At 55.5% G+C, this 27,199-nt stretch overlaps 1 protein-coding gene across 5 annotated transcripts; it reads left to right on the top strand.

Annotated features, from left to right (window-relative positions):
- Positions 1–582: 582 nt before the first annotated feature.
- PCDH1 (protocadherin 1) lies at positions 583–26,702 on the top strand. Of its 5 annotated transcripts, XM_074313697.2 has the most exons (6): positions 583–826; positions 9,113–9,975; positions 12,952–15,147; positions 20,287–20,506; positions 21,451–21,489; positions 22,689–22,827. In XM_074313697.2, exons 1-5 carry the CDS (start codon positions 787–789, stop codon positions 21,474–21,476), a joined length of 3,345 nt encoding a protein of 1,114 aa, XP_074169798.2. In that variant the 5' UTR covers positions 583–786; the 3' UTR covers positions 21,477–21,489; positions 22,689–22,827. The 5 variants fall into 5 exon arrangements, with proteins under 5 accessions (XP_074169798.2, XP_088654807.1, XP_019594647.3 ...); XM_019739088.3 differs by lacking the exon at positions 21,451–21,489 and having other exon boundaries at positions 584–826; positions 22,689–26,702; XM_019739089.3 differs by lacking the exons at positions 583–826; positions 21,451–21,489 and adding an exon at positions 2,093–2,347 and having other exon boundaries at positions 22,689–26,702.
- The last annotated feature ends 497 nt before the right edge of the window (positions 26,703–27,199 follow it).

Below are 27,199 nucleotides of genomic sequence, written 5' to 3'. Positions count from 1 at the left end.
ACCCTCCCCCTCCTACGTTCCCCTCTACAGCCCCACCTCCACCGCTTGCTGCGGCCACCGAAGCTGACCGCTCTGCGGCTCCGGCCAGAGGGGGAGGGGTGGACTTCCCCAGAGCGCAGTGGGAAGGGAGGGCCACACCGGGTGATATGGGGGTCCTGGCGGGAAGAGGATGGATCTGGAGGAGGAGATGCCGAGGGATGAAGGCACTGGGGGATACACTTACCCCTGCCTCGACTTCCTAGGGGGCATGGAAAGGGAGAGGTGTTTGAGTGAGGTTAGGAAGGGAATTCGGGAGGGGTCCCAGATCCGGGCTCGGGTGGAATAAGTGTAAGGTGAAGAGCCAGTGAGGGGGACAGCCTGTGTATCCGGGCCCCTGGTAATGGGGAGATAGCAAAAGGGGGTCCTCGTTTTGGGGAGCGGTGCTCGGGGTCCCCTCCCAGTGGGACCTGAGCGGTCCGGAGCTCCACCTCCCGGCCGAGGGGGGGGGGCTGGGAGGCGGGCGGGAGGCAGGCGGGCGGGCCAGGAGGGAGGAGGGAGGGAGGAGGAGGGAGGGGGCGGGCCAGGCTGTGCGCTTCTCTCGCTGCTGGCTCTGCCGCCGCCGCCGCCGACGCCGCCGCCGCCGCCGCTGCCGCTGCCGCCTCACACACACTCCGAGAGCGGGAGCGCGGCGCGGACGCGAAGCCGCTGCGGCTGCTGTGCCCAGAGCCAGCCGGAGCCGGAGCCTGAACCGCAGCGCCAGCCCGAGCCGTGCAGAGCCGCAGCCCGGGCCCGGGCCGGTGGTGGCTCATGGACTGCAGGGCCCGCGGCCGGTGCTGCCCCGAGGCGGGTAAGGATCTGGCGGCGGTGGAGGCGGCGGCGGCGGCTCCTGGCCAGGAGCGGCCATGGCCGGCGGGAACTGCGGGAGGGGCTCTCTTCGGAGCGAGGCCACCGTGGCCCTGTCGGTGTTCGGCGCGCCGGGGCAGAGGTGGGAGAGGCTGGGAGCTCGGAGTAGGGGTTGAGGCCGGGGCACCCTGGATTCCATGGTGGCGAGAAGCCGAGCGAGGAGAAAAGGTGCTGAATCGGACCCCAGCCTCGGCATCCCGCACCCCAGCACGCTTGGAGCCGCGGGGATAAGGGGACCCTACGAGCTCGCGGGATGGAGATGGTTTTGGGGAAGCGCGCAACCCCCAGTTGGGGGGGCTCCCCGAGGACGAAGTAGCAAGGACCCTCATCCACAACGCACACACACACACTTGTTGGGCGACCAGCTCGGCTCACTCAGGCGCTTCCAGCTCCTCGCGGGCGCCCGGAGGGCCAGTCCACGGACATATGTACACGCATACATACATCCGTACATATGTGCACACAGACATACCTCCCGCACACCAGCGCCCACTGGGGCACCGTCACTAGCTCAGAATCCGCTTCAGCCTCTGCATGCTCAGCAGCACGGACACACAACCTGCGGCCTTAGCGAGCAACCGATCACAACCGGGTGTGACATTTGGACATACTAAACACAATCCTGTGTTCTCATGTAGGAATATCACGGCCACAGTTTGCCAGATGACCACTCAAAACCTAGTCTTACACACACATATTCCTTTAAGGAACACACCCTAACATAAATTATGTTACCTACTCCTTGGCCAGAACATACCAGTAGGTACACATCACAGGTCGGCTTGCACCCCTCGACTGAACCCACATAAACATAACCCAGTCTCAGCACACGTCTTGAAGGCACACACCCTAACACAGTAAGTGGCACCTGCAGCAGCGCCTAACGATGACAAACACAGAATCCACTGTTTCACATGTCTTAACAGTGAGTGTCACACACACCTTACACCAACAGTATCACATTACACCTTGCAGCGTGTACACACAAACTCACACACTCAGTGCCTGTCCCTCGGAGGCCAAATTCCGTCAGGAGATGCCGGGGACGCCAGGCGAGCCCCTAACGCCCCCTCACCTTAATCACGACATTGTTACTGTAAATATTGGCACAGTGGGAACCCTGGGGGCCGGAGGGACCGGCTTCCCCAGCCGGCTCCTCCCCCACCTTCACTCCGGGGCCGGGCGGGCTGGGTATTCCCGGAACGAGCTGGACCTGGAAGGCCGCGCCTCCCCAGGGCTCCCGGGCCCTAGGTCCCTTTGCAGAGGGTGCAAGCCTGGGGCGGTGTTTGCGGCCCTCTTCGGATCACTTAGCCGCGTTCTCCGAGCCACCTGGGTCCCCAGCACACCTGTGTCCGTCTCACACCTGGGCGCCCCCTCCGCCGGGTCCCGGCTGCAGGCCAGAGTTCTGGGCGGACAAGGCCCTGGGGCCAAAAGGGAGATCGCGGCACGCTCAGGAGCAAAATTGGTAGGTGAGATGAACTCGTCTCCCGTCCCCCCAGCTACCCTCAGTAGCCCAGACTTCTGGCCTCAGTTTCCCCAGTGATGGTGACTGTTCCTTCTAGCAAGAAATATTCGGGGCGGCCTTGAGGTCTTTGAGGATTGAGCGCGGGGCAAAGACCCCTTTTTCTCCCGCCGCGAGAGGGTCGGTTTTATGAGAATGTCCCTCCCCAGCCGGGCTGGAGGCTTTGTGATTCGGCCGCCGTCTCGCTCCCCGCCCCCTCTCAGCACCCGCAGAGCTTCTCCAACCGACGCGGGCTTGCGGGGTCCCTACAGCAGAGGCAGGAGATGCGGAGGAAAAGAGATCGCCCGCGGCGGTCCCTGGGGCTGGGAGTGCAAGGGGCCGGTTGGCCGAGGCGTGTTCTCACCGCGCCGCGCCCCCGCCTCGCTTGGAGTTCCCAGAGGCCCGGTACAGCCGGGGTGGGGGTGGGGCCGCCCGAGCCCTAGGATGGTGGAGGGACAGTCGCTGTCCCCTTCTTCCCCCGCCCCCAACACTCCAGCGTCCTCTGGGAGGAGACGCCCCGCGCGCTGGGTGTGTGCGGGGAGCCCCCGCTGACCACCGCGGTGTAGACAAGGGGCTGCCCTGGCCGGCAGAGCTCTGGACGTTCCGGAAAACGCAGGGAGCCTTCCATTACCTGCTCTGGGCCAACCCTCGTTTCCTGCCAGGAAAGAGGGCACCCAGAAGGTGTTTGTGACACCCCAGAGGTCTGGGTGTGTGTCTGGGGAGAGGCAGGGTGTTCCTTTCTTGAAGAGGGGGTCTGGAAGGATTGAAATCTGTAATTACAACTAGGCCAGGGCATGGGATGGAATCAAGAGGAGAGGGATGAGAAGGCCCTCCAGAGATGGCCAGGGACAGTGTGGAAGGGGAACTGGTCTGGTTTCCCTGCTTCCCCTACACCCAGTCCCCAATTCCAAAAGGGCCTTGAGCTGGAAAGAGGTGCCATACTGGTCTGGCTGCTGTTGTGGCTGCTTCTTCAGGGGAGCTGGGCTAGATAGAGAGTGAGCTAACTGCTGGAAGGAGTGGGATGGAAGGGCCAGGAGAGGGCCTGCAAGGGTGGGGGTGTGGCTGAATGGGAATCAGGGCTTCTCCGAGGGGAGATGGAGGAAGCCCTTCTGATACTGGGTGAGGGCTGCCCCTGCCATGAGCAAGGATAGTTGTTGCTGCAGAGAGAGATTCTTCCAACAATGTGTTGAGCACCTACTATCTGCCAGGGCCCATAGTGTGTGGTGAGGATGCAACACAGTAGTAACATATATGCCATCCTTGCTTTCATTCGTCTTGCCAGTTAGCAGGGGATTGGTTCATCTATTTATTGAGTACCTACTGTGTGCCTGGTGCTGGGAATAAAATGCTCTATTCAGTGATTGAAAGATACAGCAGTATATATCCACTTTACAATGTTAACAGACATTAATGCATCGGATCTCATTTAATCCTCACAAATAACTTCAAAAGGCCGGATTTATTATTTCCATTTCACAGTATGAAAATAGGTTTAGAAAGGTGAAGTTACTTTACCAAGGTCATACAGCTAGGAAGTGGTGGAGCAAGGGTTTGAACCCTGACAAGCAAACTCAAGAATGCAGGTGCCTAGAAGCCCTGGAGAGGCTAATAGAGGGTTATAGCAGAGAAGGGAGAGGAGCTGAGGGCTGGCATTGTTCACCCTGGGAGGCCTCTGAGCAGCTACACCCCGTGCAGCCCTGCTTGCTTACCCTCCTCTCCCAGACGTTAACTTTGTCCCTTGGTGTTTTGTGTTGACAGTGTCAGTGGCTGTTGTGTAACAGTGCAGGGGTGGGCGGTGGGGGGTCCAGGGCTGACCTGGTCCCTGGGATAGTGATAGCTGCCTCTGTGTGTTTCGTCTGTGTTTATCAAGGCCATAGTATTTATCAAGAAATGACCCATGTCTCTGAGGTAGGCTGGAAATGTAGGTTCCAGGTGTGTCCTCCCCACTGTCCTCCCTCCCCAGATGTTGACACAGATAGTGTTTTCCTTGCCCTTCCCTGGTCTCTGCCCCCTCACACCTCACTGTACTCCTTAGGCCTGAGAAGGATGAGTCAGTGTCCCTGCAGAAGCTCTGGTTTCTCGGGATCCTGGGTGCCCAAGTCACTGGCAAGAGGTGGGGACATCCTTACCAGAAAGGCTGCTGGGGCTTGGGAAAGGGCAGATATGGCACTAACTGCTTGGCTGCCATCTGTGGCGAATTGACTCCCAATAGCCAACCACCGGGACAAAGTTCAGGGATGGTGGGAGCAGGGCTGGGAAAGGCCGCCTTACTGCTGCTCTGACTCTCCCTGCATCCCTAAGGCCCCGGAAGCAGCCTGGGAAGCCTGGGGCCCTTTAGTCCTTGAACCCTAGGCCCTCTCTTTATCTTCCACTCCTTGCCTGGCAGTTTTGGCAGCCCAGAGAGAGTGAAAGGGGGTGGTGGGACACATAGCAAACATATTCTAGCCTCTGTAGGTGATTTCTGTTGATTTCCCCTCCCCCATCCAGCCTTTCCCCAGACTCCGGGATGTGAAGAGGCATTCTTTCTCAAATCCTGACTTCTGCTTACTGCTTCTGTGACCTAAGATGATTAATTATTCTTTTTGAGCCTCAATTTTATCATCTGTACTATGGGGAATGATGTGATAATAAATAGTACTCATTTCAGAGGCTTGGGAGGATTAGACAAAATAATGTATGTACATGTAGTACAATCTCAGGGAGTGTTAGCTGGGACCTAGTGATGACAGTGATGATGATGATAGTAAAGGTGGTTATGACAGAGTTTGTGCTTCTTTCTGAACTGCTAGGATCTAGTGTATCTCAAAAGTTGTTCCCGGAAGGTCTGGACCATTGCTTCCTGCCGCCTGGGGATTTCTCCGGGTCCCCCCTCCAGAATCAGAATTCCTAAGGGTAGGGCCAGACAATCCTCATGGTAAAAGAACTCTGCAGGTGCTTCAAGGGCCTAAACCCTCTGCAAGTCTTGCCCCTACTCTGGGTACCCTCCCCCAACCTCATTTTCCCCCAAATTCCTCCTACCTCCTAGGAACTTCCCTCCTCCCCTACCTTCTTTGCCTTGGATATTCCTCTGTGGTTCTCTTTCCAATTCAGAAGTTTGATACCACAGTCCTTTCCTGGCTCCTCTGCTGCCTAGAGGTAAGGGATCTCATAAGAGTTTGGTTTCTGGGGGCAGCCAGTTAGCTCAGTTGGCTAGAGTGCAGTGCTGTTAACAACTAGGTTGCCTGTTCGATGCCCACGTGGGCTGCTGTGAGCTGCACCCTCCACAACTAGATTGAAACAACTATGTGACTTGAAGCTGATGGGTCCTGGAAAAACACACTTAAATAAATAAGTTTAAAAAAAAAAAAAGTTCGGTTTCGGGGGTGGGGGTTGGGGGGGTGGAGGGGGTGGTATGTGGTGGTGGTGGGTCACAAGCATGTTGTGTTTGTCATGTTGTGTTTGTGCTGCCTGGGAGGCCTGAGAGGTTAGAGTCCCAGGTTGTGACCCCAAGTCAAAGTCACCCTGACTCTGCACCATGTTTTCATAAGATTCATAAAGGGGGATGTGACCCAAAAAGCTTACGAATCCTTGAGAGTGAGTGGAGGCAAGCAGTCACTGCCTAATTTCTCCTCTTTGTCAGGTTTAGCGTAATTCCCTGCAACCCTCACCCTGCCCAGACTTATGCCTGGAATTGGTGCACATGGTGGTCCCATGTTGTGCGTGTGCTATGAGGTGAGGGCAGGATAATGTGCCTAGCAGGGAATGAGGTTCTTTGGAGACAGGTGTGTCTGCGTTGGGGCATGATGGTAAGACGAGCCTTGTGCCAGGTCCACGCAGGTAGAGGGGAAATGGCTGGAGGGTGGATCCAAATGGAGCATCAGATAAATTCTTACTTCCTTTAAAGAGATTAAGATTGCAGCTAGGAACAAACACACACTAATCTGATAACGGCCTCCAATACTTTGAGCACATTCTGGAGAGTGACCAGGGAGGGAGGCTGGCAGTGCTTTGGGCAGGCTACATGGAGCAAGTGAAGTGTTAGACTTGTGTTTAAGGAATATGTGTGTTCAATGAGCACTTGCTGAGAATCTACTACGGACCTAAACAGAGAAGGATTAAACTGACCCCAGCAGGTTCTCAGTAGGGACAATGGGCAAGGAAACAAGCAAGGACCACACCGAAAGTGCCAGGGTAGGCTGAGCCAGGGAGCTAAAATAACCAGTTATTCAGGAGCTCTTACTGAGCACCTATTGTATGCCATGTCCAGAGCTGTGAGTGTATGTGTGTGGGGGGCATCTTGAGGATTTAGGAGTAAACAAAGCAGAGGCTCTCCTGCTCTCTGCTCAATCTTGCAGGAAAGACAAAATAATTCCTAGATTATTTCCCAAGCAACTACATAACTACAATTATAAGTGCTTTGAGGGGCATTTGTTTGCGTACTCACTGTGTGCTAGGCATTTAGCCCACATGACTTCAAACTCCCTAGGAAATAGGGAGTATGATCCCCATTTTACAGATCAGGAAACTGAGACTCTAAATCATGTGCTCTGGCACCTGCAGCCAGGAAGTGGGCAGCTGGGATTTGCCTCAGACTGTCTGATGTCATAGTCCCTGCTCTTCTCTATCCTGCTGCCTGATATGTGCCAAATGGGTACAATCAAACAAAATTGACAGATAGTCATTGAGTTAGAACGACTGTCAGCCCACGATGGCAGATTGCATCTGTCCTGTTCTCTGCTGTGTCCCAGTGCCAAGACAAAGCCTGGCATGTTGTAAGTGCCCAATAAACATTCATTGAATGCATGAATGAACATCTACAGTGTGCCCAGCTTTGTGAAGGAGCAAGGGTGGGGGGTGAGTATAGGGAGCCCTGTCCCTTCCTTCAGGAATGTTTGGCATTTGCCTGGAGAGGCAGAGAACACAAGAACAGGTGACCAGTACTGGAGGTGAAGAGCATAAGCGGGTGGTGTCCCGGGCAGCACAGTGATTCATTGCGCGGGACTGGGGCAGACAATAAGTGGCTGTGAATTGGAGGAAGGACAGGTCACCATGGGCTGGAGAGGCCTGGGAAGGATTCCTGGGGGACCAGAGCCTGCCTTTAGTGGGGTGGGTGTGGTCTGTGACAGAGCCTGGGGCGGGATTTCCAGGTAGGGGCAGGTGTTCCATGTGCAAATGGGGAGGTGGGGAAAGGAGATGCAACCTGAGCCCTTTGCTGACTATTCTGGGCCGAAGACTTTGGATGTGAACAGATGTGAACAGAGGGGCTGGCCATGGTCTTGTTGGAGAGGAGGAAGAAGACACGGACAGTATGGCAGGGCTGGCTGGGGTCTGCGAATGCACAGCCTCCAAGCTGGGGGAAATGGGCAGCAGAAGTGGGTTATTGCGGTGATGGGGATGCAGCTTGTGGTTGGCTAGGGCAGACAGGACTCTAATTGGAAAGATTTGGAGGTGAGCGGGGAGAGATGGGCCTGGACCTGTTAAGGGGGGAGGGACCAGATGTGAAATAAGGGCTAGATGTTTGTGAGGAAAAGGATCGAATAGGAGCCAGATGTTGAGAGACTGTGAGCAGAGGAAGGAGGGTGTGGTCCGGGAAAGGCTGGTGGTGTCATTGGCAGCTCTGTCCCAGTTAGACCTGCTAGGCTCCTGGTGGCTAAGGACAGGCCAGGGCAGCTCCAAGTTCCAATTCCAGGGCAAGTCAGTCCTGACCCCAGTCTTGACATCTATTCTCTTCCATACACCTGCTGGTATCTTGACCTCTTGTCTCTTTCATACTGCTCCACTCTCCACCCCCCGCCCCCGCCAACTCCAGTGGAAGGCAGAGAGGGAGTGGGAAGGAGCCTGGGGAACTGTGTATGTGCGCCCATAAGTTCCCGCTCAGGGGCATGTGTGTTGGGTGGGGGTAGAGGTTGGGGAGAACTAACACCTACTCCTCAACCCTGTTTACAGGCCTTGATTGGTATCCAGTTCGAGCTGGCCCTTCATGGGGGCGGGGGACATTGGGTATTATGGGTGATTTTTTTTTTTTTTTGATTTTTTTTTAAAATTTATTGGGGTGACAATTGTTAGTAAAATTACATAGATTTCAGGTGTACAATTCTGTATTACATCATCTATAAATCCCATTGTGTGTTCACCATTATTATGGGTGATTTTTGTCAGACAAGAGGGATTTGAGACGTCATACCTCATACACATGCACTGACTTGGCATCTCAGAAAGGAGAGAAACAAGACGTCGTCCCCTCTCCCTCCAGCCAACCTGAGTGTACCTCAGTGTGGCAAGTAATGATCTGGGGTCCAGGAAGTAATAAGGGGTACCTGTGTCTCTTTCCTACCATGTGCGTTGGGGGTGCTCCAAGCCTCACCCTTCCACTAGCTGTCTGTCTCTATCTCAGTATCAGGGTAATTACCATGGGTGACTAAGGCAGAATGCTGGTGAGAAGGAGGTGTTGAGCAAAGCACTGAGTAGAGAGCAGGGAGGGAAAGAGGGAGTGTCAGTGGGTCAGGGCGTTCCATGGGCGGGAGCTGCTCTAGAGATTTCCAGGTGCCTTACTGGCTCCCCCAGATAGGGCAAACACAACGGCTACAGCCAGCTGTGGGTAAGACACAGGGTTCTGTGCTGGGGCTTAGCGCTCCTTATGGGAGAGTGGTGTGTAGGTGGGAGAGGGAAAGTGGGAGGCTGGCTCAGGGCAGCCCTCAGGCCAGATTCCTCCTCCTATCTGACCCTCTGTTTTGCCTCTATCCCTTTCAGCCCTCCTGATTCTGGAGCCTTCCGGAATGGGGCCCCTGAGATCCAGCCAAGGCCCTGGGGGGCAACGGTTACTGCTGCCCCCCTTGCTGCTGGCACTGCTGCTCCTGCTGGCCCCATCTCCAGGCCATGCCACTCGGGTGGTTTACAAGGTGCAGGAGGAACAGCCACCCAACACCCTCATTGGGAGCCTCGCAGCTGACTACGGTTTTCCAGATGTGGGCCACCTGTACAAACTAGAGGTAGGCGCCCCATACCTGCGGGTGGATGGCAAGACTGGTGACATCTTCACCACCGAGACCTCTATCGACCGCGAGGGGCTCCGTGAATGCCAGAACCAGCTCCCTGGTGAGCCCTGCATCCTGGAATTTGAGGTGTCCATCACGGACCTTGTGCAGAATGGCAGTCCCCGGCTGCTTGAGGGCCAGATAGAGGTACAGGATATCAATGACAACACACCCAACTTCGCCTCACCGGTCATCACGCTGCCCATCCCTGAGAACACCAACATCGGCTCACTCTTCTCCATCCCAGTGGCTTCGGACCGTGATGCTGGCCCCAATGGTGTGGCATCCTATGAGCTGCAGGCTGGGCCTGAGGCCCAGGAGCTATTTGGGCTGCAGGTGGCGGAGGACCAGGATGGGAAACAGCCGCAGCTCATCGTGATGGGCAGTCTGGACCGGGAGCGCTGGGACTCCTATGACCTCACCATCAAGGTGCAGGATGGTGGCAGCCCCCCACGTGCCAGCAGTGCCCTGCTGCGTGTCACTGTGCTCGACACCAATGACAACGCCCCCAAGTTTGAGCAGCCCTCCTACGAGGCTGAGCTGTCAGAGAACAGTCCCATAGGCCACTCGGTCATTCAGGTAAGTGGCCCCTCCACCTCACTGGCAGGTTGATCCACCTTTAGAAATGGGAGCCCACCCTCACCTGGTGAGAGTTCCCATCACTTAGGGGGAAAACTGCGAGGGTACAGGGGTAAGACCCCTTATCCCTAGCCCCAGACCAGTGAGACCCGCCCACAAGCGCCACCCCACCCCAGCAGGCGATAGGTTCCTCTATCAAGCTACTTCAGTGACAGTGATACAGCATGTGGACAGTAATCCCCTATCCGCAAGGCACACTCAAGTTGGAGAAATCTCTAAGAAGTAAAACCCCTTTCAAGTCAATTGATCTCCCCACCCCGCTGCCCCCAGACACGTGAGCTGAGCTGGAACAAGGGAATCACCTTTTGTCCAGGTAGAATCTCTCCAGAGATGAGAGTATCTTTTCAACCAGGGGACCTTTAGCCAGATGAGATTTTTCTGAAGCTAGAGGACAGAGCCTTCCTTTGCCCCCCTCCTTGACAAAGTCAGATGAGATCATTTTAGACAGGTGAGTCCTCAGAGTGCTAGAAAACTGTACTCAGATGTCTGTATACTGGCCTCCTCCACTAGGCACAGGGTGCCCATGGGTGTGCAGTGCATGACACAGTGGGGGGTCGGTTGCCACTGCTGAAGTTCTCAGCACCCTTCTCCATGGGAACTGCCCCAGGGGCTGGGCAGCTTGGTAGGGCCAGGGCCTGGGAGGGAGCAGAGAAAGCGTCCCTGCAGACAGGTGGGTGTATCTCCCGCTGTCATCTCAGCCCTGGCTTCCTGCCAGCCCCAGCTCCTTTCTCCTTCCCCATGGGCAGAAGCTGTCTGTCTTTTATATGAGAAAGCTGAGGAGGGCTCAGCCTACCCTGGACACCGTTACCTATCCCGGGAAACCCTTCGTCCTACGTCCTCAAACTGAAGTGGGCCATGGGAAGGAGTTTCAACCCCTTCTTTAGAGACTGGTGGACTGGAACCTATAGAAGAGAGACTGAGAAAGAAAAGGGAGACAGACAGTCGAGGATACCAATAATAATAGCCTAGATGCCAAGACTGCTCTAAACACATTATGTGTATTATATCATTTAATCACCACAGTACAAGGTAAGCATTATCCCCATTTTACAGATGGGAAACTGAGCCCATAGAGATTAGGAAACTTGCCTGATATCAACCAGTCTCTGTGTTCAGATCCCACCTTGGCCATGTCCAACAGCCTGGCTTCAGAACCTACGTGTTTGTACCAGCTTCACCCTTCCCAGTGGGGTAAAGAAGGAGAGTGGGGCAGAAACGAGGCTAGAGTAGACAGGCAACAGAGAGAGGATGGGAGAGAACTGGCAGTGTAAAGAGGCATTAAGAATTGAACAAGGGTGGGAGGGAAACAGAGACAGAAGTCAGGAGTCCTAGACAGAGACAAAAGGAGGTGAGATGTCAAGAGAAGCAGATAAGAGCTGGGTGACAAATCTAGTGACAGGGAAACAGTTGGAATCATAATGAAAAAGTTGGGGACAGATGGACTAGGGCAGGGGAGGAGTGAGGAGAAACTGTTCGGCTTTCACAGGGCTGAGAGTTTGATTCAGGGGTGAACAGAGACCACTGTCGAAAGTCCCAGCAGAAAGGAGAGGAGCCTAGCAGTGGCCTGAAGCCCCATTCAGTGCAGCGCTCAGCACAGTGCTAGCACTAATTTTCAGAGAAGGATGGATGGATGGATGGATGGATGGATGGATAAAAAGAGGGATCAATGCTATTTAAAGAGCACTTGCCACATGCCAGGCAGTGTTAGGCATTTACACATTCCGTTTAATCCTCACCACAACCCCATGAAATAGGTTCTATTGTTATCCCCATTTTATACATTTGTAGACTGAGGCTTGAGGAGGTTAAATAATTGGCCCAAAGTCACATAGTTGGGAAGTGGTGGAGCCAGGATTTGAACAGGACCCTTCTGCTCTGCTCCCCGGAACTCTCCCAAGTTATGCCTGGCCCTTCTGCCCCCCTCAACCCCAACCTGTCATCTCATTCTGTGATGGAACTCCAACCCTCGTATTTTTCCCTGAACCCTGATAGCTCATGGCTATTCCCACCTCATTCCTATTGTCCCATTACAACCCATGTTTGTATAGAATTGGGCCGAGTGTGCGTCGGTCAAGTGTGCTTCGGTTGGCATGGGAGGGTGTGCCTACTGCAAAGGGACAGACAGTTCATTGTTTGATGCTGGGAGCCCAGCCCGCTGTCAGCAGGCTCTGTGGCCTGCACCAACCCCTCCCTCCTGGCCACAGGCTCTGCTGGATTCCTCAAGTTGGTGCCTAGCCAGCGCCAGCCCAGCTGGGAGGGGAAGAAGCTGCTGAAACAGGTTTCCCCGGTTTGACAGAGCAGTGGCCTCACAGGCTCCCTCTGACCCACATCCCTACCTGGCTGCTTTCAAAAGAAATCCCCTCACCTGTGGCCTCCAGGTGGACATGTGCAAACACACGTGTGCACAAACACATATACCTTCTCCTACAATCACACATAATCACAGTCTCTTACACGTATATGTGCATGCATGCGTGTTATATTCATGCATACACACCATCTCTGCTGCTCACACCTTTCCAGCTCTTCAGAAGGGTCGCAGGCCAATTGAATTGGGTAGCAGGGCTGTATTAGTTGGACAATTGGATCCTCACCCCCATGTTTGGGCAGACGAGTGCAGGAGACGAGTGCGGAAGAATTTCGTTCTGCCCTGTCCCATCTCTAGCAGTGGCTTATAGCACTGTTGAAGAGTCCCAGCCTGCTTCTCCCTACGCTCTTTAGGGAACTAGATCAGTAACATGTGCTACCGTGTCAGGATTGGGAAAAGGGCAGCACATGTGCTGCTTTTTAAAAGGGTGCTGTGTTACATCAGTCGTGTCTGCCACGCTCGTTGGAAAGGCACCACATACATCCCTTAACTTGCTATCCCAGACTAACCTATCCTCGTTTTCCTTGTTTTTCTCCCCTGCCCTGTAGGTGAAGGCCAATGACTCCGACCAAGGTGCCAACGCAGAGATTGACTACATGTTTCACCAGGCCCCGGAAGTCGTGAGGCGTCTTCTGCGACTAGACAGGAACACTGGCCTTATCACTGTACAGGGCCCTGTGGACCGTGAGGACCTAAGTACCCTGCGCTTCTCGGTGCTTGCCAAGGACCGAGGCACCAATCCCAAGAGTGCCCGTGCCCAGGTGGTGGTGACCGTGAAGGACATGAACGACAACGCTCCCACCATCGAGATCCGGGGCATAGGGCTGGTGACCCACCAAGACGGGATAGCCAACATCTCAGAGGATGTGGCAGAGGAGACAGCTGTGGCCCTGGTACAAGTATCGGACCGAGATGAAGGAGAGAATGCAGCTGTCACCTGTGTGGTGGCCGGTGATGTGCCCTTCCAGCTACGCCAGGCCAGTGACACTGGAAGTGACAGCAAGAAGAAGTACTTCCTGCAGACCACCACCCCACTCGACTACGAGAAAGTCAAAGACTACACCATCGAGATTGTGGCCGTGGACTCTGGCAACCCCCCACTCTCCAGCACCAACTCCCTCAAGGTGCAAGTGGTGGACATCAATGACAATGCACCTGTCTTCACCCAGAGTGTCACTGAGGTCACCTTCCCGGAAAACAACAAGCCGGGAGAAGTGGTGGCTGAGGTCACTGCCAGTGATGCTGACTCGGGCTCCAATGCTGAGCTGGTTTACTCTCTGGAGCCTGAGCCAGCGGCCATGGACCTCTTCACCATCTCACCCGAGACTGGAGAGATCCGGGTGAAGACGTCCCTTGATCGGGAACAGCGGGAGAGCTATGAGTTGAAGGTGGTGGCAGCCGACCGGGGCAGCCCTAGCCTCCAGGGCACAGCCACTGTCCTTGTTAATGTGCTGGACTGCAATGACAATGACCCCAAGTTCATGCTGAGTGGCTACAACTTCTCAGTGATGGAGAACATGCCGGCGCTGAGTCCAGTGGGCATGGTGACAGTCATTGATGGGGACAAGGGGGAGAATGCCCGGGTACAGCTCACGGTGGAGCAGGACAATGGTGACTTTGTTATCCAGAACGGCACAGGCACCATCCTCTCTAGCCTGAGCTTCGATCGGGAGCAGCAAAGCACCTACACCTTCCAGCTGAAGGCCGTGGATGGTGGGGTCCCACCTCGCTCAGCTTATGTTGGCGTCACTATCAATGTGCTGGATGAGAATGACAATGCCCCCTTTATCACCGCTCCTTCCAACACCTCCCACCGGCTGCTGACCCCCCAGACGCGTCTTGGTGAGACAGTCAGCCAGGTGACAGCTGAGGACATTGACTCTGGTGTCAATGCTGAGCTGACCTATAGCATCGCTGGTGGCAACCCTTACGGACTCTTCCAGATTGGGTCACATTCAGGTGCCATCACCCTGGAGAAGGAGATTGAGCGGCGCCACCATGGGCTGCACCGCCTAGTGGTCAAGGTCAGTGACCGCGGCAAGCCCCCACGCTATGGCACTGCTTTGGTCCACCTGTATGTCAATGAGACCCTGACCAACCGCACGCTGCTGGAGACTCTGTTGGGCCACAGCCTGGACACTCCACTGGACATTGACATTGCTGGGGATCCGGAATACGAGCGCTCCAAGCAGCGGGGCAACATCCTCTTCGGTGTGGTGGCAGGTGTTGTGGCCGTGGCCTTGCTCATCGCCCTAGCAGTGCTCGTGCGCTACTGCCGGCAGCGGGAGGCCAAGAGCGGCTACCAGGCTGGTAAGAAGGAGACCAAGGACCTATACGCCCCCAAGCCCAGCAGCAAAGCCTCCAAGGGAAATAAAAACAAGGGCAAGAAGAGCAAGTCCCCGAAGCCTGTGAAGCCAGTGGAGGATGAGGATGAGGCTGGACTGCAGAAATCCCTCAAGTTCAATCTGATGAGCGATGCCCCTGGGGACAGCCCCCGCATCCACCTGCCCCTCAACTACCCGCCGGGCAGCCCTGACTTGGGCCGCCACTACCGCTCTAACTCCCCGCTGCCTTCCATCCAGCTGCAGCCCCAGTCACCCTCAGCCTCCAAGAAGCACCAAGTAGTGCAGGACCTGCCACCCGCAAACACGTTTGTGGGCACCGGGGACACCACATCCACGGGCTCGGAGCAGTACTCCGACTACAGCTACCGCACCAACCCCCCCAAATACCCCAGCAAGCAGGTAGGCCAGCCCTTGCGGCTCAGCACCCCTCGGCCCCCACCCCACCCCTACCACGGGGCCATCTGGACTGAGGTATGGGAGTGACAGAGCACGTGTATTGGGCCTGTGCACTCGCCAGCCCAAGTGAGGGTCCACCCACGCCAATGGTGGGATGTGGGACCAAAGATCTGGGACTGCGGGCGCCCTGGCAATGCCCCTAACCACCCAGGCATGAACGGTTAGGCGGAGCGAAAATTGAGGGAGGGTGTGGTCTCCTGCTGCTCCCTCCTTCTGGGAGAGGCCTGTGATTTGTCAGGTCCCTGGACTACTGGGTCATACAGGTGGGGGCTGATGGGCAGGTGAGCAGAAGGGTTTGGAGGCAGAGGGGGGAGGGAAATAGAGATGACATCTACTCCAAACCTGGATCTCTCTCTGAGACCAGCCATGGTGCTTCTCTAGAGGGAAATGGGGAGACCTGATGGGTAACTGGGTGGGGACTCGTTAGGGAGGAAGCCTCCCCATTTGTGCCTTCTATATGTACTGTGTGTAACCCTTTTCCCCACCCCAGGCTCCTGGGGCTGGGCCCCAGTTTCCCAGCCCCAGTCCCAAACACTTACCTTTGACAATAAAGTTCTCTATTTTTGGAGTTTTGGTTTCTTGTTTTCCTGGAACTGAGAGAAGGAGTGAGAGAGACTGGAAACAGCCCTTTTTCCTTAGGTCCTGAGCCAATTTTCCCATCCCTTCTCTCTGCCCCTTCCCACGTCCTCGACTTGCCCCTCTACTGCAACCATATCTTAATTTACCATCTTCCCATCCACCCCTATGTCCGTGTCTGGGGAAATGCCCTTCTGAGCAGCTTTCACATGGGATTGTCGGGCAACATGTCCCCTCATTCCATGTTTGTGAGGCTTTCTCCCTGGGAATGACACCCTTCACGAAGAAAGGGCAGGTGGAGATGCACCCAAGTTCTGTCCTTTCTCCACTGGCTGAGACTTGACCTTGTAGACCTGCCCACATTGAGCAGCCCATGACAGAACTCAGACCAGAGCACCTAGTGGGGGTGGAGTGTAGCCTACCTGCATCAGGTGAAGGCAGAGAACCTCTCGATTATACCAGCCACCTTCCCAAAGGGCAAGATCTTCCCAAGTCCCTTTCCCAGCCTCTTCATCCCAACACTACTCAACACCCAGCAATTATCTGGACCTGCCCTGTGTGTCCCCACCATGATCACCATCCTTGGCTGCCAAGGAGGGCCCGGGGAGCGGGGAGGGAATCTTCAGGTCCTTTGGATTGACCTGTTCTGTATCCCCACTCTTAGGGTGCTCCCTGTGAAATGGGGCCGGAGCCTCCTAGCCCTGTCCCCTCCCTTCCCTTTCTTCAGCTCCTTGCTCTGGCCACCTGGGCTGCTGGCTCTCACTCTCTCTCTCTCCGTCTCTCACTTCTTGCTCTCTTGAGTCTACCCTGTCCTTCCCTGTGCCTAAGTGGGAGGGGGCTAAAGTCTGGGTATAGGGCCTCAGGTCCTAGGTGAGTCTCTGAGGCCAGAGGCAACCTGACTCCATGGCAACTGAAGAGGCCTGAGACATTCCCAGGAGGTCCAAGGCGCCAGCTCTCTACTCTGATTTTGTCCACAAACTCCCTGACGTGTGTGGGGTAGCGCCAAAGTAAAAACTCCTGAGGGCTTTGGAGGAGTGGGACATGGGGAAGGGAAATCTACTTTCATTGTATTTCTCTGGGACAAATTAGCACCTCCAGGGTGACCTCCAGCAATTCCTGACCAACCATTCTGTCTTTTGTTCCTAACCTACTGCCACCAGCTCTTCTATTCCTTTAGGTCCTTCATCTCTTTCTTTCCGGGGTCTGAGGGATTATCCATTCCTTGGCTCCAATCCAACCTGTGCATGCAGCCATATTGAATACCTCCTCCCAACATTTGGAAACAACCAAAGCACAACCATTGTCATCACCGAAACACAAAAGCTGAGTTCCTGCTAGATGCTCAGCATGGTACTAGACCTTGAGGAAAAATGGCCACATTTGGATAAGACATACAAGTGAAAAGATGAGGCAATTGAGAATCTTAAGTGTCGAGTGAGAAGTGCCATAGTAAAACTTTTCCCCACTTGCCCCACTGCTACTTTTGTTACTGCTGGCTTCCCTTTTTTTTTTTTTTTTTTTTTTTAGTTTTTACTAGGTGCAAGCACTTTATGTGAATTAGCTCATTCAATGCTCATAACTCTTTGTGACATAAGTCATTATAGCGCTCATTTACAAAAGTGAAAACTAGTTGGCGATGAAGTCAGCATTCAAACACAAAGTATCGGAAAATCTGATTTCCAGAGTCCGCTGTTAACCATTACGCTATAAAAAAGGTGTTCCATGATCAAGCTAGTTTTGGTAGTAAGAGCTACACTATCACATTAGCCTATTTTAAAGGCTCTGTAAAGCCTGCAAGAAAAGGAGAACCTGTTAAACTTTGTATAACTCAGGGTTTTCCAAATTTATTTGACCCTAGTGCCTTCTCCCTTTCTTTAAGGAAGACAGTATGAGGAAAGCTGCATAGGACATGGGAGTGGGCTCCTTTTAGGAGGATGCGAAACTTGAGCCAGTTCTTCAATGATAAGCAGGAGATGGGAAGAAAGTTCACCAACTCCTGAGGCAGGAGGGAGCATGACCAAGTTGGGGGCGGGGGGCGGGGGGGGCAGAAAGGGAAGTATTCTGGCTGGAGGGGAGAGTACAGGAGAGAGCTGAGAGATGAAACGAGAAGAACTAGGTTGTAGAGAACACAGCTGTCTTGCCAGAAGCTCCTTAAGAGGAAATGGCCCCAGAAAGCACATGAGTTTTGGAGGAACTGAGTTTTAGAAAGTTCCCTGGAGTGTATGGTGGACTTAAATGCAGTAGAGGTGAAGGTGCAGGATTGAAACTGTATGGTCTAAACTAAGATGGTGGCAATGGGGAGGGGATGATGAATGGATAGATTTGACTGAACTTAGGGAGAAAAGACACCCAGGACTCAAGGGATAATTGGATATGGGGTAGGTATGGGGACGGAGGGGAGAGCTACCAGGATTCCCAGGTAGATAGACATCATCCTTCCAAATCTGGATGATGGGTTAGTGATGAGATCATTGCCCGTGCCCAAGCTGATTGAAGAAAAAGAATTTGATTTCAGATATATATCTGAAGGGCCAGTAGAGACAGCCATGGAAATATCCAGCAAGTGTCTAGAACTTCAGGACTAGAGTTTGAGAGAGCATTTGGATGCAGGCTTTTTAAGATTTAATAGTATAAAGGAAACATTTAGTATTAAGCATGACCCAACCCTCCATTTTACATAAAAGAATCGTAGGAAAAAGAGACCGAGTGACGTGCCTAGTGGGCAGGACTAAAGCCTTAGATGACCAAGTCTGGGTTCTGCAGGGATGGAGCGCTGCTGGCTAATGTCCTGAAAGAGAAGCACCCAGACAAGCAGACTGCCCTGTGCCTCCCAGACCCCTCCTGGAGCCGGTTCACCCAACATCGGGGGGATGATGCTTCTTCACAACCTCTCAGCCCCAAATGTCCAGGTCAATTTTGGGGAACTTATCTGTCATCACCCAGATCCTTCAGTGTTTTGGATCACAACATGAATCCCAAGAAGGGTTGCCTATTCCTGAAGATGGGGTGGGAGCCAAGATGGGAAGGCAGTTCAGCTCCAAAGCCCTTTGTCCTGACAGCCTCGCTCACCCCCAACTGCCTTAAATGGGTTGGAAACTGGGGGGTATCAGGAAGTGGATCTACAATCCCAGAACCACCTGTTCTGGCCATCCTGATAACCACCTATTGAGGGTTTTAGAGGAAAGACAAAGCATCAAAAAAGTCTTAGAAGATTAGAGGGAAGTGGAGACTCATCAGCAGGGCCCTGGGCCTGGGGGCGTCCCACCAGGTCCCACCCCACCCCTGCCCTCTGGGAGTCCTGGGTTTGCACCCTCCACAACTCCTAATTTCTGGCTGGCCAGAAAACCTGTGGCAGTCCTAGGTGGGTGTATGGGTGACTGGCTGGTTGTGCCAAGTGCCAAACTGAGGTTGCCAGTTTCCTGGGGTGACCATTAACCTGTGACAGGCAGACAGGGCTGCGGGCTGGAAGCAGCCTGTCCCAGTACCACGCCCTCTACCCCAGCCACCAGTGCAAGCTTCTAAGTCCTGGCTCCACCAAGCTGGTGGCCCCTCCCAGAAGCTCCTTCCTATTTCCTAGGAGTCTATTTGAGGCCAGCCTTCCTGATCTCTGATGGACGCCAGGCCCCTCCCCCATGTCCAGGTCCTCCTGCTCTGGGGCCCTGCCCTCTACAATTCACAGTTTCCTGATCTGGAGCATGGGGGAATTTCCATGGTTCTGCTTCCCCAACCCCAAGGTGCCCTGGTTTGTTATCTTCTTCCCTTCCCCCTTTTTCCACTCCCAGGCCTCTCTGGAGGGGAATGAAGTGGGTACAGGGGGGCTGAGTGGGAGCAGACTCAGCAGGGAGTCCTGAGGCTGCCTGCAGCATTACAAACCAGGCATGAGGAGCAGGATCAGAAAGAGGTTGGCACCTCATTTGGATGGAGGCAATGGGAAGTTACAGAGCATTGAGACAGGTGAGGAGCTGGAGTTTGGGGGATGCTGTTTGGAAATTAGGGGACTGTTGTGGTCTTGGTGAGCTGTTTTGGAATTAGGAGTCTGTACTGCTTTTAGGAAGCTGTTCTAGAAATTGGAGGCTTGCTAGTGTTTAAAGCCTATGCTGGAATTAGAAGAGTTGGCTGGTATTGTGCTCTTCTGGTGTTGGCTGTTCTGGAATTAAAGGGAGGCTGTGCCAACATGGGAGGCTGTGCGGTAACAAGAGGTTGTACTAGATTAGGCTTATTGTGGTGGCCTGGGGGCGATAATAATATCGAAGCCTATGCTTGTTAAGACTTTCAGTGTGTGGTCTTGGCTGTCCTGGGAGCTGTCTTAGAATTAAGGGGTAGTCCTCTCTTGGGGCCTGTGCCTTCTGGGGGCTATGCTGTGCTAGGGGGCTGGGCCTCTTCTTGGTTGCTGCTGAGGGGGCTGGAAGCTTTGGGGGTGGGCCTGGCTGAGGCTGGGGCCTGGTGTGGTGGTGGGCCCCGTGAGGTTGGCTGGCTTGCTAGCAGTGATAGTTTCTCTCCCTGCAGTTACCTCACCGTCGAGTCACCTTCTCCGCCACCAGCCAGGCCCAGGAGCTGCAGGACCCGTCCCAGCACAGTTACTACGACAGTGGTCTGGAGGAGTCTGAGACGCCATCCAGCAAGTCGTCCTCGGGGCCTCGCCTCGGTCCCCTGGCTCTGCCTGAGGATCACTATGAGCGCACCACCCCCGACGGCAGCATAGGAGAGATGGAGCACCCCGAGAATGGTGAGGAGCATCAGCATGCTGAGGGCGTCCCAGGAATGAGCAGAAGCCAGAGCATGGTGACAAGACCTTAGAAATGTCCTCCATGTACGGGGCTCATTGGGTGTTCAGCAGTAATCACTGTGCTGAGTGCTTTCAGGTATATATTCATTTAATCTTCACAACAACTCTCTGACCTGAGAACTTTACAGTGGAGAAAACTGAGGCTCAGAGAGGGTGAGTCACTTACCCAACAATTATACATAGGAAGTGACAGAGCTGGGAGGGATTCAAACCCAGGCCTCTCTGACTCCAAAGACCTTGCATTCAGCACTATATAATCCTGCCACCATGGGGACAGGAACCCTGAGAATGATGGCCGGAGGGCTCAGGTAGTGGTGAGAGAAACTTGAGGGGACCTTGAGGTAATGAGGGTCCCATAACAGGGTCAGAAGGCCTTGAGAAAAGGGAGGGGACCCTGGATGCTGTGAGGAGCTCAGAGAAGGGTATGGTGGTCCCTTGGGGGGAAGAGCAGGAGAAAAGAGCTGATACAGGGAGTGGCGAGGTCTGGAGACAGGAAAGACCTGTCTGGGAAGGGTCTGCAGGGTGATGAAAGAAGGGAGGTCCTGGCCGGAGCAATGGGCAATGTGGGAATGTGTGGTGGGTGTGCTGTCAGAATGTGTGTGTAGTACGTGTGTGTGACGATACCTATGGCAGCCTGTGCAGGGGGAGACTGAATAAGCCTCCCCTCGGGATAGACTCTCCAGCTTGGAGTTGTCCTTGAGTCTTGCCCCCATCCTCTCCAAACTTCCCCAGCCCCCAAAAGAGGTGAAAATTTCCACGTCCACCCCTCAAGCACAGGGCCCTGTGTAACCTCCCAGGCCCCAGTTCTCCAGAGTGCCCTTGCCCCCACCCTGCCCGTCCATGCTGTGTCTCATGCCCATCTCGTCCTTTTTGTGCCCGCGCAGAGCCGGCTGGCCGGAGCAGGCCCTGAGGCGGAGTGCCAGGTATGTGGGAGCTACTCTGGGGTCTGGGGTCTGGGGGACTTGGCCCAGCACCCAACCCCGCCCACCTAGTACCCATGCTCTGCTCCGTGCCACAGTGGATCCCTCAACTCTGCCCTGAGCTGAAGAGCCTTGGCGCTTTGAGGGTTAACAACAGAGCTGTCCCTTCCTCACCTTGCACTGGCTGGAGGCAAAGCCAAGGTGGGTGGTACCAGGGGAGCCCCCGCCCAGGCAGTGCTGCTCAGTCAGGTCCCTGAGGGGGGTCACCGCCTGGTACTCTCCCTGAATGAGGGCGGGACAGGGGCAACTGTGACAGGAAGTGCTCATGGCCTAGCTGTTCCCATGGAGACCCTGCTGCCCAGCAACCACACCAGCTACTGCTGATGTCAGGTGGCCAACTTCTTTTCCCGTGGGTGTTCTGGGCAGGGAGCCGGGGGGCAAGGCCAGGGGTGGTGGTTGTCCTGGGGGCTGGAGTGAGGCCGGGAGGGGCTGCATGAGTGTGCTTGCGGGTGTGTGAGTGTGTGCTTCTATGTGAACTCCTCACACAGAGGCTTGTACCCTCCCCCTGGCTTTAAAGCAGGGCTTTGCTGCCCTAGGGTGGGGTGGGGGTGGGGTTCCAGGACAGCTGGGAGCATGGTGAGGCTTGAGGGTTTTCAGAAGGAAGGTATGTGCCCACCTTTGTCTGAGGATAGAAATGCCCAGTGTAGAATTGTGTGTCCGTACCTATCTGAGGGTAGGAGTGTGTGTAAAAGAGACAGAGACAGAGGAAGAAAGATTTCTTAAATGAGGATGTGGAGTTCCTCACTTCTATGGGAGGGTAGATTTGTGTGTCTAAGCCTGTCTGGAGACAGATGGTGGAGTGTGGAGATGAGTTGTGTGTTTGTGCACCTGTCTGAGGGCAGATTTGGTGGGGGTGTGCAAGCAGAGCTAGAGGGTGGGTGAGGATGGAAGAAATGTATCTATTTAAGGATAGACTCTGTGTGTGTGTGTGTGTGTGTGTGTGTGTGTGTGTGTGTGTGTGTGAAAGAAAGTGAGCATGTGGTAGATGGTGGGAAGGTGTGTATCTATTTGAGGGTGTGCCTCTGAGCTCAGTGGGCAGGAAGGGGTATGCACCCCTCTTCTGAGGTGGCAGTGGGAGATCATGGAGCGGAACTCTGCGAGGCCCTCCTGCCTGATGACTGTGTCCCCACTGTCTCCTGCAGACCTGCGCCCTTTGCCTGATGTCGCCATGACGGGCACATGTACCAGGGAGTGCAGCGAGTTCGGTCACTCTGACACGTGCTGGATGCCTGGCCAGTCGTCTCCCAGCCGCCGGACCAAGAGCAGCGCCCTCAAACTCTCCACCTTCGTGCCTTACCAGGACCGAGGAGGGCAGGAGCCTGCGGGCACCGGCAGCCCCAGCCCCCCAGAAGACCGGAACACCAAAACGGCCCCCGTGCGCCTCCTGCCCTCCTACAGTGCCTTCTCCCACAGTAGCCATGATTCCTGCAAGGACTCGGCCACCTTGGAGGAAATCCCCCTGACCCAGACCTCGGACTTCCCACCTGCAGCCACACTGGCATCTGCCCAGACGGCCAAGCGTGAGATCTACCTGTGAGCCCCATTCTGGCTGGTGGCCATCCCCTCGCCCAGCTGCCAGCCAGCTCCCAGATGGGCCCATTCCAGGGCCTCCACTCCTGACCCCTCCAGCGTGGACTTCCAGGCCAGGTCCCCGAGTTGCAGGGGACTACCTGCCTCATGACCACGCTGGCCCTTTCCCCAGGCAGGGTCCAGGTCCTCTCCCCTCACTTAAGCCCCCAGCCCCCAGGGAGCCCCTTCTTCCCCTTTATGGGGCTCCCCCAGCTGATGCCCAAGAGGGCTCTTCTACAATGACTAGGCTCCCATCCCTCGACTTCCAGGGAGCACCCCCTCACTTTGGGCAGATGGTAGAGTCAAGGACGGGCAGCACACTTTAACTCATTGTTTCCTGCATGGCCGACCAGAGAGAGATAGGTTGCCCCAATTCCAGCGCTGAAGCAGGGTTGAACTGGGGAGCCCCTCTCTCTGGGAACACCCAGAGGAAACTCCTCACCACCAGGGGCTCCCTGAAGGGCTTTCGTTACCAAAGGTGGGGTGGGATGCGGGTGGAAGTGGGGTGGAGGCCTTGTCTTCCCGTACTAGTCCTGGGCTGGCCCACTTGCCCACCACGTACCCTTGCCTGTCCCATCTGGCCCCCCACTTCCCTGCTGGAGATGCAGTGTCTGTATATAAGGACCTTGGAATGATGTCCCCATTTCTGCCTGATTTGCAACTTTTCTTGTTGATGTTGTGTTGTCTTGGGGGACCCCTCTTGGGGGGGACCTGCCCTGTACCCCCTCCTCCCTGCTGCAGTGCCCCCCACCCCAGGCCTCTATTGTTCCATGTTGTAAATACCCCTGGGGCCGTGGTGGGATGGGGGTGCAGGCCAGGGAAACAATGGGTGGGTGGGGGTGGGGATGGGGGTAACATTCGCCTATCAGCAGAGCTGGGCTTTTATTTAATTTTTTTTTAAAATACAAATCTCTATTTTTTTGGAACTGTTGCGCTGTGCCCTGGGGGGGATCCCCGCTCAGGCTGGCCCCCCACATCCTGATGAGCATCACATAGGGGCCCTGAGGCTGTGGGGGCAGCTAGACAGGGGGGGGATCACTGTGCCTCTGGCCTGGTTGGGTGAGTTGGGAGCAGGAAGGTTTGCTCAGGGGGTGGCTGATTGCTGCCCCCAATAGGGGGGACCTGCATCCTGCTTCCTCCCTGCCCCCTACCCCCCAGCCCCTGCCATGACTGATCCGTCAGCCTGTAAAACCACCATTGCCTTGATCTCAGGGGGTGGAAGGGCTGCCTCAGGGCACCCTGGGCTCCTGGCCCCCTTCTTCCAGTTGGGCTTCCCTTTGCCAGGGTCAGGGGTCCTGTGGGGGAGTGGATGGGGAGATTGGGGGACAGAGAAGCCCAGTCAGCCATGATGAGGTGGGATTCCTTTCTTCACCTCAGGGGGCCAGGGTGTGAGGGGCATCCTGTAGAGCCCCCATCTCCCACTGTGGCCATCTCAAAGCCTCAGTCCTCTTCCTTCCAGAAACCCCCACTGCCTTGGCCCATACCTCTCCAGCTCCCCAGGGGCCCAGGCTGGGAGGCTGGAGACTCAGGGTATGGCCCTTGCTTGACTTAGTTAAAGCTTGGGAGGCAGCCCAAGGGTGGGAGGGGTGGGTACAGGCTGCTGGGTTGTCTGGTGCCTTTGGGAGCTGTTGCTGGGGTCTTGACTCCTGTAACCCCAGAGACCCCACCTCTACCCTGGAAAAGCCAGGGGGCTGAAGAATTGCCCTATTCTCTGCTCCTTGCCCCTAACTTGGCTTGGAGTAACAGTGCTGGAAAGGAGAGCATTGTTAGGCTGGTGGCCCCGGCATACACAGCCCTTCTATGGAGGGCAGGGGGTAGAGTGGGCTGGGGTGGCAGCAACCAGGTCTAGGGGTTGGCCAAAGGCTCCTTTCCCTGGGGGAGGCCCAGGAAGTGGGCTGGGGCTTGTTAAAGAGACAGCCCCTTCCCCCTGCACAAACGGGGCAGGTGCAATAGTGATGGAGTTGGTAACATGAGGTGCCCAGCTGGTGGGGCAGTGGCCTCGAGGATGTCCTGAGTCCAGGAGGTCAGGATTCTGGCAAGATTGTATGAGGCCCATTTGCTTGGTGGAGAGGGTGGTCCAGACAGGAGACATACCTGAGGTTAGTGGACTCCCCTTCCCAGAAGCCCCTGGTCGCCTGGGCATCTTGCTTTGGTCTTGGAGACCCCTGAGCACTGGGTGGAAGGGCAGAGAAGCATTTTGCACAATGGAAAAGCCAGAAGGAAGGGGTAGCCCAGATGGCTGGGAGGGCTGAGAAGCACAGAGGAGGAGCCCTTCCCACAGGCCAAGGCAGAGTCCCTAGCCCCCTGGTTGGGGTTGGGGTGCTGAATCTGTCACCACCTGGGCACTTAGAGGTGAAACCAAAGGTGGGCAGGGGATGGGTGACAGCATTGGGGACCACTCCTTTTGGTCCTAGGTCTGTGAAGCCCTTCCCCAATGCCTTGTGTCGCGTACAGTTTTATGTACAAATAGGCGACATTTGGCCAGAGGAGACCCCCCCCCTCAACCCAGCCTGACCCAGTCAGTGTCTTCCTAGAGGGGACCTAGTTGGTCCCCACCCCCCTACTTCAGAGCATGTATCTTGGTAGGGGGAGGGTATATGGGGACATATTTCTCTCCTAGGGTCCCTAAGTGTGTCTCACAACCCAGGGGAGGGTCTCTGGAGCATCCCTAACCTCTGGGGGCTCCCTAGCCCCTATCTCTTCCCTTGGGAGTCTCTAGGGAGACGTGTATTCCCGCTGGGGACCATGGGAGCATGTCTCCCTACTCAGGCTCTCTGGGAGCCTGTTTTCCTCCCAGGGTTCCTGGGAGTACTTAAGGCATGTCAGTCTTGGGCCATCTCTCTTCCCAGGGAAGGGGGAGATCTCTGAAGCATGCCTGGGAAGGGATGTTTCCAGCCTTCCCTGCATCTCTGCTCTGGGGGTCTCTGACCTGTAGCACTTTGGGAAGAGACTAGCCAGCTCTGAATTGTCTTTTCTCCTAGGGTTCTGGGGTACCTCTCTTTCCTGAGGGCCTGGCCTATGGAGCCATTTCTTCCCTGGGTGGGGGCTGTCTCCTGGTGGTGGGAGGGCTTGTGTTGGCCATGAGAAAGTCTCCACACGGGACTTCTCTGGGAGGGGGGACTGTGTCTCGCCCATGGGGTTCCCCAGCGGGTGTGTCTGCCCGTGGGGAGAGGGAGACTGTGTCTCCTCGGGTTATTTGAGTGGGGAGGGGGGCCGTGTCTCTCTCGTGTGCTGGGGGGTGGGGATCGGGGAGGGGGGTTTGGGGCACCTCAGTGCCCACATTGGGGTCGTGTTTCTCTTGGTTCGTGCCACTTCCCACCGCCTCGCTCCTCCCGGGAAGGGCTCCCGCCCCGCCTCCACTCTACCCCCATCCCTGGCGCTGCGAGCACAATCCCGTTGATTTGTAACGATTTCTGTCTCTTTCTGTCTTTCTCTTTCTCTGACCTCTCCCCACCCCAGCCGCGAGCATGCGCAGGCACTGCCCCTACCCCCTCCGGTTCGGTTCGTTTCCGGTTTGTTTGCTGAGCTGTCAATGAAAGACCCGTGTAATTATTCCCGAGCTTTACAATAAAAGTGTGAAAACCGGACCCCACTTCGCTTCTTCCGGGCCCTCAGCCTGCGTCCCGGGGAGATACTGGTGGTTAAATCTGTAGTAGAGACCTTGGAAGGGGTCAGGGGACACGTTTGGGATAAGAGGCACCCAGCCCAGGCTGGGATTAATCGGTACGAAGCAGGGATAGGGGCAAGAGGACGCAGACTGAGGACAGGTTATTTATTCCGTGCACCTCCAAGTGCCCCCAAGCCGGTCTGCTAGGCCCAACCCGCTCCAAGTACCTCATCCCCACCAGGAGCCAAGGTGCAGGCTAGAGATGGCAGGGGTGGGGTGGGGTGGGGTGCGGCGCTGGGGTTACACCACGCTGCCTTCCTCCAAGGAGCATGTATCCATGCCCACTAACCCCATTTGGCAGCGAGTACGAACTGCGGAGCTGGATGGGAGAAGAGGCGGGAGACTTCTGTCTGTCTGTCACTCCCTCCCACGCTCAAGCACGAAAGTTGGAAGTCGACTTGGGGACCCGAAAAGGTC

The sequence above is a fragment of the Rhinolophus sinicus genome, chromosome 5 (genome assembly GCF_057876585.1).
Source record: "Rhinolophus sinicus isolate RSI-liver-muscle chromosome 5, RSI-T2T, whole genome shotgun sequence".
NCBI lineage: Eukaryota > Metazoa > Chordata > Mammalia > Chiroptera > Rhinolophidae > Rhinolophus > Rhinolophus sinicus.
Note: the sequence above shows the minus strand (reverse complement) of the source record. Positions and strands in the feature narration are given on the sequence as shown.